Source organism: Lepisosteus platostomus, chromosome 25 (genome assembly GCF_059453375.1).
Source record: "Lepisosteus platostomus isolate fLepPlt1 chromosome 25, fLepPlt1.hap1, whole genome shotgun sequence".
Classification (NCBI taxonomy): Eukaryota; Metazoa; Chordata; class Actinopteri; order Semionotiformes; family Lepisosteidae; genus Lepisosteus; species Lepisosteus platostomus.
In genome coordinates this window covers 5,508,999-5,521,207 of record NC_142635.1, presented here as the reverse complement: position 1 = coordinate 5,521,207, position 12,209 = coordinate 5,508,999, and the positions used below count along the sequence as shown (strand labels likewise).

The 12,209-nt window shown below is 54.3% G+C and overlaps 1 protein-coding gene across 3 annotated transcripts in view; it reads right to left on the bottom strand.

Annotated features, from left to right (window-relative positions):
- Positions 1-12,209, bottom strand: part of dscaml1 (Down syndrome cell adhesion molecule like 1) — a 158,366-nt gene that overhangs the window by 43,483 nt on the left and 102,674 nt on the right. For all 3 annotated transcript variants that reach the window (XM_088619154.1, XM_088619157.1, XM_088619156.1), the window contains exons 4-9: positions 9,986-10,132; positions 8,868-9,146; positions 6,095-6,370; positions 5,382-5,678; positions 1,715-1,987; positions 3-281 (exon numbers count right to left, since the gene is read on the bottom strand). In XM_088619154.1, coding sequence (XP_088475280.1) covers positions 3-281; positions 1,715-1,987; positions 5,382-5,678; positions 6,095-6,370; positions 8,868-9,146; positions 9,986-10,132 — 1,551 coding nt within the window. The remainder of the gene's footprint in view (positions 1-2; positions 282-1,714; positions 1,988-5,381; positions 5,679-6,094; positions 6,371-8,867; positions 9,147-9,985; positions 10,133-12,209) is intronic.

Sequence of the window (12,209 nt, the reverse complement as noted above, 5' to 3'; positions counted from 1 at the left end):
ACCTCGCACTATGAGCTGTCTCTCGCGGCTGACCGTCGCCGCGTCGTTGCTGGCGATGCAGGTGTAGTTGCCGTTGTGCTTGAGCGACACGCTGGAGATCTGCAGGGAGCTCATGAACTCCTTGGTCTCGATGGTGACCCCCGAGCCCGACATGATGACCTGGCCGTCTTTGCGCCAGGTGATGCGGATGGGCATGTCGCCCGAGGAGACCACACAGGGGATGTACAGCAGCTGGCCGATCGAGGCGGGGGGGAACTCGAAGGGCTGGATCAGGGGAGGCACTGCAAGGCAGAGGAGGAGGAGATACGGAGGAAGGCGGGGTGTGGGGATCAGAGCAGGAAAGGGGGGTGCCAGAAGGAAGTGGAGGGGGAGGGGGGGAGAGACAGAAGGCGAGCTCTTAATCAAGTTTTACTGTTGCGTGGAATTACTCCCCATGCCATTCTCACTTCATATGGTTTCACACATGTTTAATAATCCATGAATGTCATTTAACACCAACATGTGACCAACGAATGGAGACACGTCCACAATATTCTATAATGCAGGATATCTTGTCACGGAAAATCGGAAATGGATCAAGCTGCTGTGCAAGGGGAGCCCCACGGTCCTGAGCTCCCAATAAATCAGCCAGTCACAGATAACGGGCTGCGCTCCTCTGTGCACGCTGGGCCATAGTCTGGCCCCATTCATAACTCTCTTAATTAGAGGTAGCTGTAGCTGGCAGCTGAAATACTGGCATTTCCATGAACACGGCGTAGCACAACACAGACAGCAAGGAGGCTTGACAGGGGTTTGAGTGCCCAGTGAAGACATTGGGGGAATTTTATGTGGGGCTTTGCTGTAATTCATCTAATTAAAGAAGATCTGTGACAAGACCAGGCCAGGGCATGACGCTATACCTCACACCAGACCTGGAGACAAGCACGCAAGCACAGCCACTGCAACAGACCGATCTGCACACACTCACACATCCCGACACACCGCACGACCAGGTCAACAATCTTCGACTACACATTTTGGTCTTTTCTTGGCGCAGAATCTGAATGAGGTGGATGTGGCAGGGTCCTGAGGCTGGGGTTGATCTAGGGTAGTGCACACACACACACTGGGGGGGTTTCTGATTGCTAACAGGCCAGGCCAAGGAACAGCTGTGACGGCTGGGGCGCTGTCTTTCCCGTGCAGCTCTGCCCTCTCCGGACAGATGACCACAGCAGTGCACGCATGGACAGCTGAAGGATGTCAGCCCCTGGCAGATGTCTCACTACCCAACCAGTGTCACTGGTACCACCCCCGCCAACGAGTGTGCCACACTGCACCCATTCCAGTCCACAGGTCTTCAGAGGGCAACTGGGGAGGTGACGGGAGGCGCCGTACCTTTGGGGTACAGCCGGGGAGGTGACGGGAGGCGCCGTGCCTTTGGGGTACGGGCGGGGAGCTGACAGTGACGGGGGGTGCTCTATTTTGGGCGGCTGGGGAGGTGACGGTGACGGGGGGTGCTGTACCTTTGGGTGGCTGGGGAAGTGATGGGAGGCGCTGTACCTCTGGGGTACGGCCGGGGAGGTGACGGTGATGGGGGGTGCTGTACCTTTGGGGTACGGCTGGGGAGGTGAAAGTGACAGGGGGTGCTGTACCTTTGGGGTACAGCCGGGGAGGTGACGGTGACGGGGGTTGCTGTACCTTTGGGTGGCTGGGGAGGTGACGGGAGGCGCTGTACCTTTGACGGTGACATGGACACTCTGGCTGATGGAGAGCTGAGGCTGGATGAGGACGCTGCAGAGGTACTCCCCCTCGTCCATTCCCTTCTGCACATCCATCAGCTTGAGCGTGCCGTTGTCGTACACCATCTGCCGGTGATTGTCGGGCAAGAGTAGCGAATCCTTGTACCACTTGATGGAGTAGTAGGGGTAGCCAATCACGCGGCAGTTGATGAAGGTATCCCTCCCGGCCACCGCCGTGATGTTGCGCATCGCTCGGATGCTGGGCGGACCTGCAGAGAGAGAGAGGGAGGGGGCAGAGAGAGACAGAGAGGGAGAGGAAGAGTTAGAGGAGGGGAGAGAGGACAGCAGTAGGTGGAGGGACAGTGAAGAGAGGAAAAGCAGAGGAGGGTGGAAGGAAGAGAGTGGGAAGAGGGATGAGGAAGGTTGGGCAAAGAGGCAGAGCGAAGCAGGGAGAAGGACGTTAGGATGCCCTGGCGCCTAGCCGCCTGCTCAGGCTGTGATTGCAAGGGGTTGTGGGTATGGTACCGAGTGTATGGTACCTGCTAGTGGACTGATCAGCTTCCCTGGGCGTGCCCGAGTACAGACAGCTGATCCATGCTGATAGCATCTGTCTGGTAGCACAAGTCCCCAGTTTTGACACCTTCGACCAGATCCTTAATGAGGACATATCAGAACTTGAACAGCACTGCAACACATGGCAACTCCAACCAAGCCCCACGAAGAAACAGTCTCCTCTCCTCTATTCCACCTCCACAGTGCAGAACCATTCAGATGAACAATAGGAAATTACAGCACCACCCTACTCCAACAAACCTTGGAGTGACCCTAGACAGGACGCTGATCTTCTGGGAGCACTTAAAGACAAAAGCAGCCAAAACAAGGAACGATCTGATCTCCAAACTGGCAGGTACAACCTGGAGCGCTGCATCACACGCCCAACCCACAACCTGCCAGCTTTCACCTGCCAAGACAGGTCCACTCGAAACTGCTCTAGGACTGGTCATGGTCCAGGTATAGCCAGCCTCTGCAGATGGGGAACCAGTGCAGCCATATTCAATGCTGTGGGATGAAGCAGACTATACAGCCCCTCCTTGCTGCCCAATTCACAGACTCAGTGGGGAACCACGCACCATCAACACAGCCAGAGCTATCGCTGGGCTCGGGGAGTTTGCACTGGCTAAATACTTGTAAATATCTCAGCTCGGTTGAAAAGAGCGCGGTCAGGGTGTCTCCTTCAACAACAGGCAGAAAATATATGTGCAACCCCATGCCCACATATCAGTGAAGCACCGAACTGAGAAGAAGGGGTGCCGGGGTCACTGATCGGCACACTGCAAACAGTGCTTGAGGGATCCACAATGCACAACACTCAGCAGCCGAGTGTGAAGTGAAAAGCAGAGTATTAGGGTTTTAACTGGGAGATCAGAAACAGAATCAGCCTAAGGCAAGGTTAAAAGGACACCAAACATCAAAAATGCAGAGCACTAGTTATGTTGTGCCCAGGACAGTAAGCTGAGATATGAAAAAACTCTTTAGCTGCTGTGCTGCATCCTAACTTGACAGGATGCATTAGAGATACTGTGGGCCAGTCAGTGTTACACAGCTCACCCTGAGAAGCTCTCTTTAACTTCCCTCCTACTGCGATCTCCTCGCTGCATGACAATCTTGCTTCTTTTTTGATAAAATCTCACCAATTTGTAAGGATTTTGGACACACCGATTTCCCTGTTGTTCACGTCATGGCTGCCTCGTGTCTCAGATACTCTGAAAGTCCTGGAATGAAGACTCCTTCTTGCATCTTCACAGGACCAAATCTAGTCTTTCTTAACTTCCCGAGCAAATGCTACAGTAAAAACTGTTGGTAAAACACATTCTTGTACTGGATCATTAGAGTCTGCGGATCATAGGTCACAGCATGGTGGCATGGTGGTTGGCGGGGCTGAGTTGCTGGGGTGCTGTCTGTGTGGAGTTTGTATGTTCTCTCCATTCTTACACATGTTCCAGAAGTCCAAAGACTTTAATTGGCTTCTGTGAAAACTGGCCCTGATGTGTGTGCCCCGAGATGGACTGGTGTCCTATCCAGGGTGTACCCTGCCTTGTGCCCACTGCTTGCTGGGCCAGACTCCTGGTCCCCTGCAACCCTGTAGCGGATCCAGCAGTTAGAAAACGGCCGGTGGTTTGATAACTTGTTCTCATGGTTTTTGGGTGCTGCTGATCACATTCAGACCTGCATGGCTTCCAGCTAGTGTGCATGGAGACGAAGACAGAAAAAAGAAAGAAAGAGTGTCCTCTTTGCATCTGTTATCAAACCACCCATCTTTCTTCTGAGATGTTAGTTCAAACTAAATCCAACTCCACGCCTGCATGCCTGTGATGGGGTCGGTCTGAGAGTGTGCGTGTCATGTGTGTATGTGAGTTTCACATTCCCCAGTCTCTGCGCCTCCCACTGTCTCTTTGACATGAAGGCTTTCACAGTGACACATGCTGTGCGGCCCCCTCCCACTTGTAGCCTTTCCTACAGTATGTGCTTAAATGACACTCTACCACAGAAAACCCGGGGAAATGGAACAATCCCATAACGAGACCAATTCCTCTCAATGTGAAAAGGTGAAAGGGAGACGTTCTCAACTGATCCGTTTTTAGAAAAACATCCATATCTGTGTCGTTCCTCTGCGATCAGAGGGAGCCAGCAAGCTCGGGAAGAGCTCACAAAGACAGCCGGCTTGCGTGAGCCGGAGGGAGTGATCCTGAAGTCATCCGGGCAATGCTCCTGCCCCAGTCAAGCCAGTCGGACGTGTCAGAGCGGAGCTGGCATTGCCGAGGGTCGGCCGCGATGGGGCTCTCCCTGTCACCGCGGCCTGCCCCCCCCCCCCCCCTCATCGCGGAGACAGCGATATTACTGCCACTGTCACTACCGCTGAGCCTCACGCAGGCAGACAGCTGCTCTCCGCGACGGCCGGCCCCAGACACGCGGTCCCTCCCGCGAAAGCGTGCCGCGGTGAATCTGCTCGCCAGCTTCGAGCTCCTCCAGCTTTAGCGGAGGCCCAGGCTGGAACCAGTGACCCTCCTGAGTGGAGGCCTTAGCTGGCTGATCTCCCCCCCCGCGATCAGCGCCTCCTGAGTGGGTGCCGAGGGAGGGCAGGAGGCGGCCGGCGCTGTCACAGGAAGTGTGAGCGCAAGAGGCCGTGAGCTTCGGCCCCGGAGGGAAGGAGGAGATCCGGGTTAAGAGAAAGGGAGGAGCAGAGGAAGACTTGGAAAGCAGGAGTCCAGAGAGGTGAAGCAAGAGGAAGAGACAGCAGTGCAGAGACAGGGCGGGGACATTGTGGACTTCAAACTTCACAACAGAGAGCGACAGACAAAGGGTGCAAGGAAGAGGAAGAGGGAGCTATGCGGCACAGAGAGACACAGGCAGAGAGTCGAGAGTGTGAAAGGCGACGAGACGTCCAAAAAGAGACAGAAACAGTGAAAAATGAAGGATTATAAACACAGGGAGGAGGCAGAGTACGAGAAACGAGTGTGAGACGCAGAGAGACAGGAGAGGTGAGGTGGAATTACAGATGGCAGCGGGAACTGCAGGTGCTGACGATGACGAGGAGGGCGATGAAGACGGCCACGACAGCAAGAGATTCCTTTCCTATTCTGATATTGAAAAGTAGACAGGCACCTCTTACGTTTATGCGCGCTTGGTATTCGGCGCTGCCGGCGGAGTTGCGGGCGACGCATCGGTACACCCCGCCGTCGCGGATCTGCGGGCTGCTGACGTTCATGTGGCTCACGGTGCTGCCGTCCGACAGGGTGTACTGGTTGCTGCGGTGGCCGCTGTCCCGGGTGATGGGCTCGTCGTCCAGGGTCCAGGTGACGGTGGGCGGGGGGGCGCCCTTGGCCGCGCACATCAGCGAGAACTGCTCCCCGGGGGCCACCACCCGCTCGCTGAAGGACGACACGATCCGGGGCGTCCCGTCTGAGGGAGGACAGGGAGAGGAGAGAGGGGGGGGACAGGGAGAGGAGAGAGAGGGAGGACAGAGAGAGGAGAGAGTGGGGGCACAGGGAGAGGAGAGAGAGAGGGGACGGGGAGAGGAAGGGGACAGGAAATAGGAAGGGGACCCAGAGGCAGAAGGGGAAAGAGGAAAGAGGGAAAATAAGCAAAGATGGAAAAGCAGGTGTGAATAATTGAGTGGGAGGTGCAAAGGGAGATGTAGGAACTACAGAAACGCTCCCTTATCACTGCTCGCTGCCAGAACACGTCGGCCCTCTCTGCCCTGTCCTGTCACCCGAATCTCTCCCTCTGTATCCCACCTCTGCCACCATCGTCCACAGCTCCTCTCCCCCCGTCATCGAGCGTGTGCTCCCCTCCTCCCTGCGCCCCCATTCCCTCACCCTCCAGCAGGATGATGGAGAAGTCCTGAGCCGTCTGGCCCTTGCGGGTGGCGAAGCACTGGTAGGCACCGGAGTGGGTCTTCTGCGCGGAGTTGATGAGCAGCGTCTCGTTGTTGATGCCCCGGATCGAGATGTGGTCGTCAGGGACGACCAGCTCGGTGTTGCGGTACCACTGCACGGTGTAGTGAGGCGAGCCCTGGACCGCGCACGTCAGGATCACCGTGTTGCTGATGCCTGTCTTGAGGTTCTTTGGCGTCAGGGTCACTCTCAGAGGGTCTGCGGGAGGCAGGAACACCAGATATTGGGAAGTCACGCACGGGGACAGCTCGAGAGACACAGCTACAGCCAACAGTTTGGCCCAGTTCTCAAAAAAGCGTTCAGAAAAAAACAAAAACGCGTGGTTTCCACAGGCGACATGCCTAGGCCCTTCTGATTTATTCATTTCACAGGTGAAATAGGAAAAAGAAATGTCATGAGTCGAGGAGACTGACAGGTTGGTTGCAATCTTGCGTACTGTAATCTCAGCAGTTTTGCAAAAAGCATATTTGTCATATGTGCCATTAATTGATTTCAGAAAAATCAGTGGTCACTGGATCATTAGAGTCTGATGATTACAGGTCACAGCACAGTGGTGCAGTGGTTAGCAGTGCTGGGGCCCCGAGTTCAATTCCTGGGGTGCTGTGTGCGTCTGCACCCCTATACTGGATCCAGCAGTTTGAAAACGGACGGATGGTTTGATAACTTGTTCCCATAGTTTTTGGGTGCTGCTGATCACATTCTGACCTGCATGGCTTCCAGCTAGTGTGCATGGAGACGAAGACAGAAAAAAGAAAGAATGGCCTCTTTGCATCTGTTATCACACCACCCATCTTTCTTCCGAAGTGGTAGTTCAATTTATAATGTAATAATTTTGTGAGCAGCTAACTGCTTCTTTGTGGATGTGCGACTTTGGATCAGCGTGAGGCTGTCCATCTTCTGTTCCCCTTGTTTTAACTAGAGCTCCAGTATCTGTGTGAGTGTGTTTTCATGGGGTTGTGTGTCCAGTGGCTGTGTATAGTTAGGGGTTTGTGCCAGTGAAGGTGTGTGTGCCAGTCTGTGTGTACACCAGTGTGAGTGCGTGCTAGTCTGTGTGTACACCAGTGTGAGTGTGTGCCAGTAAGTGAGAGAGGGAGAGTGTGTGTGTGTGGACTTAAATGTCAGTGAGCAATAAGGCAGCTGGTGCTGTGTGCTGGGGGCTGTGTGCTGTCCCCTCTCTCGGTGCGGTGTCAGACCGAGTGTGCGCGCGCAGAGATGATGTGCCCAGTGGGCAGGCTCTCTCTCTCCCTCGCTCCCTCGCTCTCCCCTGCATGGTGCTGGCCTGTCAGCCTGTCTGTCTCTGGCTGTGAGGAAGGCTCGCTGTGACAGAGCTGTCAGAGGCAGACATCACACTATCACACAGGGTGAAACCGACCTGGTCTCCCTCTGCCTCCCTCGCGATGCTTTCTCTGTCCCTGCCTCCCCATTCCCTCCCTCTATTCCACTCCCTCCTGCATCTGTCCCCCTTCCCTCACCTCGTCTTCGAGGCTCAGTTACACAGACTGTTGTCATGTCCGGAGTGCGCGCTGTCTGCTGGCCCGGGCTAACATGAGTGAGCAGCAGGGAATCGCTGTCACAACCGCATCCCGGCACCCAGGGAGCCAGACAGGACACTGCTGTCACCTCGTATCAGGGCGCGGGCCAGCGTGTGTGTGTGTGTGTGTTGCACGCTCAGTGGAATGCAAAATTTAAAAGACAACCCAGCCATTATGCAGAGAGCACAAGTCAGAGACTGCACACCCATCTCGCCACCTCTACACTGTAGCTCAGCAGCACAGTAACAAAAGGTAGAGGGGATTCTGAAGAGCTGAACCTGGTACGTTATCACGCAGTGCTGTAATACAGCAAGGCAGCAGCCTGCAAAGTCTCTTCATTACTCATGGGCTGAAACTGAAGGGTCCAGACCTTCCCGCAGCCCTGTATTGGATCAAACAGATACAAATGTGTGGTGTGGATGAGTGGGTGGTGTAGATGGGTGGATGGCGTGGATGGGTGGGGGTGTGGATGGTTGGATGGTGTAGATGGGTGGTGTGAATGGGTGGGGGTGTAGATGGGTGGTGTGGATGGTGGATGGTGTAGATGGGTGGGGGTGTAGATGGGTGGGTGATATAGATGGGTGGGGGTATAGATGGGTGGGTGGTATAGATGGGTGGTGTGCATGGGTGGGGGTTTAGATGGGTGGTGTGGATGGGAGGGCGGTGTGGATGTGTGGGGTGGGTAGCATGGATGGGGGTGTGGATGGGTGGTGTAGATGGGTGGGCGTGTGGATGGGAGGGTGGTGTGGATGTGTGGGGTGGGTAGCATGGATGGGGGTGTGGATGGGTGGACGGACCTCAGTCCAGTCATGTATTGCTTCTGTTGTTTAATCAGTATTAGAAAATGGACTTTGACGATGAAAGTTTAAAGCGCTCGCTGTTGAAGGTCTGAAACAGCAATGCGCCGGATCACTGTTTAGCTCCTGGCGTGCACTCTGTTCCACATCTCTCTCGTAAGGCCGTGGGCGGGGCCGGTGTTAGAAAGTGCGACTTGGCCGGACCACGGGGGCCTGCTGTGGCACTGTCCTGCGGAAACGCACCGTGAGAATGAGAAGATGGGGACCCCCTGGCAGGGCGGCAGCACAGTGAGCCACAGAGACACGGGGGGATGTGGCGAAAGAGCAGGAGGGGGACCCGCATCGGGCCAGTTGGGTGTCTCTCACCTATGACATTGAGGTGACCCCTGACCTCGGCTGACCCGAAGCTGTTGGTGACCTCGCAGATGTAGTTGCCGCTGTCCTCTGGCCTCAGGTCGCTGACGGTCAGCCCAGACAGGCGGCGCGTCCAGCGGGAGTCCGCCGGCAGGGGCCGGCCGTCCTTCAGCCACCGGATGGCGGGGTTGGGGTATCCGGAGGCGATGCAGGGCAGCTCCACGCTGAGCCCTGCCCACACCTCTCCTGACTGGAAGCGATCCAGGATGCTGGGAGGGTTCTCCATGGGGTCTGAGGGAGAAGCAGGGAAACAGAGGATCTGTTTTCTCAAGGGACATCACCCATGTGTGTAACCACTAGCAAACTAGAAAGGGTCTCCAGCAGTTCACTGAAAGGAGGGAATCCGCCCCTTAACAACATGGAACGTAGCTGGTTCCTGACCCCCACCACCCTTAGCGTAAAGAAGGGCCTCCCCTTCGTAGATTTAAAACACTTACTTGGTTTACTCAAAGCCGTTGAGGGTTTTGAAGACTTGATTTGAGTGCCTTCAGTCTACACAGACCAGTTTTACTGACCTGTCAGTGTGGGGAGCTCCTTTAAGCCCCAGAACTGGTCATTCTTGCTTGGACTAACTCCAGAGAAGACTTATGTATTTTGTGTTGATCAAAATTATGTGTAGTATTACAGATGTGGTCTTACGAAAGCACGGTACAATTTTAACATCTTTCTTATACAAGTATATAGATTAATTATGTATCTTAACATCGCTTTATTTATTAAACTGATCTTATACTTGCAATTTACTCTTTTGCTATCTGAATATATCTGCATTCATTAATTTGTCATTAAATGTCATGTGTTATGCACTGTATACCCAATTGCTGAATTTTGCTAACCAAAGCTTGGTTCTATCTGCAGTGGTCCTAATACAGATTCCTGTGGTGCTCCACTAATCACATCACTCCTGTTCTTACCCAGCACAGACAGCCAGAGAGCTGTGTTCTTACCCAGCACAGACAGCCAGAGAGCTGTGTTCTTACCCAGCACAGACAGCCAGAGAGCTGTGTTCTTACCAAGAGGGCTGTGTTCTTACCCAGCACAGACAGACAGACAGAGAGCTGTGATCTTACCCAGCACAGACAGCCGCGCCCCATTGCTCTGCCTGGTCTCCCCACTGTATTTGTGCTTGGTGATGCAGCGGTAGGTGGACAGGGCATCCTCCTTCTGGACATCCGATATGTACAGAGCTCCATAGGAAGTAATAAAAAACCTATTGCCTGAAAGACAGAGAGGTGGGAAGAGGCCAGGTTACTCCACTGGCTGGTACGCCCCTCCACAGCAGAGAAACTCAAGCCTGCACGTTCCTGTTCACATTGGACCGATCAAAACGAAACCACAACAGTGGACTGAAATCCTCTATGGGTCCCTTCTCGAACCCTGCGTCATCTACCGCATGTGGGGCTGTGTATCCGAGGAAGGGCTTTCGAACTGCCCTCACGCAGCCTCTGGGCACCCCGCCCCTCGAACCCGGCGCCACTAATCCGACGGACAGCACTGACAGGATGTTTTTAGGACCTGCTCACGAGTGTCGACGGACAGCGAGAGGGCTATTACCCGCCTGAGAGTAACTCAGGAGCCAATCAGAAGACCTTAACGGCCTTCCACCACTGTACCCCAGTGAGAGCCCACTATGCTTATTATAATGTCTGCTTGAGAGGGTCCATGAAATTGCATATGTGCAGGAGTACAAATGTAAATGTGCACACACAGAAGTGTAGGTTTCATATACACTGTATATAAGGACAAGCAGAAGTGTGTATATAAGGACACGGACAAGTGTGTGCCTACAGCATATACAGTACACTGTATACAAGGACAGGGACATGGAGAAGAGTGTGGACATGAACAATACAAGAAGAAGTAGAAGTGTGTGTATATATACTGTAAATAAGGACACGCAGGAGTGTGTGTATTTACACACTGTATATAAGGACATGGAGAAGTGTGTGGACATGTACAAGAACAAGCAGGAGTGTGTGTATTTACACACTGTATATAAGGACATGGAGAAGTGTGTGGACATGTACAGTGTGTGTAAATGAGTGCACAGGAGGCTGGCCAGCCCAGAACAAGGCCTCTGACAATGATAAATCCACAGGAGATCCCCGCTCTCCCGGGCCTGGGAGTCCCGGAGTGAAGAATGACGATCAATAGATTTTATAGCTGCTGCTCCATCCAATCCAGATTTATTACGGCAGAGGGACAGGCCCCGGCTCCGGGCAGAGAGGAGCACTTCATCAAACTAACAAGCTCCTTCTTGCTCTCCTGCCTCTCTGGCTACGCGCTGGGCTGCTGCTCCAAACCGCGCTGCTGATCAATAACCTCTGCGTCTCCCTCTCCGGCTTCCTGGACCCCTCAGTCTCCTGCTTTCCAGCCCTTTTCCAGTCCTGGTCTCAGCTGGTCTTCCATCGGGGCACACAGTGGTGCAGTGGTGAGCGTCGCTACCTGGCAGCGCTGGGGCCCTGGGTTCGCTGCCTGGGGCGCTGTCTGTGCGGAGCTGTGGACGTTTCTATTTCTGTTTTCACATGGGCTTCTTCCCACAGTCCAGAGACACAGTGGAGGGTTAATTGGCTCCTGGGTAAACTGGCCCTGGTGTGAGTGTGGGTGTCCTGTGACGGACCGGTGTCCGGTCCAGGGTGTGTCTGTGTGTGTGTGTGTGTGTGTGTGTGTGTGTGTGTGTGTGTGTGTCTGTGTGTGTCTGTGTGTGTGTGTGTGTGTGTGTGTGTGTCGGTGTGTCGGTGTGTGGGTGTGTCCTGTGACGGACTGGTGTCCCGTCCAGGGTCTATGTGTGTGTCCTGTGACAGACTGGTGTCCCGTCCAGGATCTGTGTGTGTGTCCTGTGACGGACTGGTGTCCCGTCCAGGGTGTGTGTGTCCTGTGATGGACTGGTGTCCCGTCCAGGATCTGTGTGTGTCCTGTGTCAGACTGGTGTCCTGTCCAGGGTGGTACCTCACCACACACCCTTTGCCAGCAGGGATAGGCTCCTGTTCCCCTGTGACCCTGACATGGAGGAAACAGTCAGAAAATGGATGGATGTTCTCCTGCTGGTTCAGTTCTCTCTCCCTTTTCATCCTCGCGTAGGTCTCTCTCTCTCCATTCCCAGGGTGTCTGTTCTCTGTTTATAACTCCGACTGTGCACAGGTGTCTGAGCAGGAGCCTGACCACCTGACTGTAACCATCCACCTGTGCCGAAAAACACGCCAACACGCAAGAGGAGCCCCTTCTAGCTAGTTGGCAGTTAGGAGTTCGTTGACCCGAGGATCTCATCCAGCTGAACGTGGAAGAAGCCAAAGT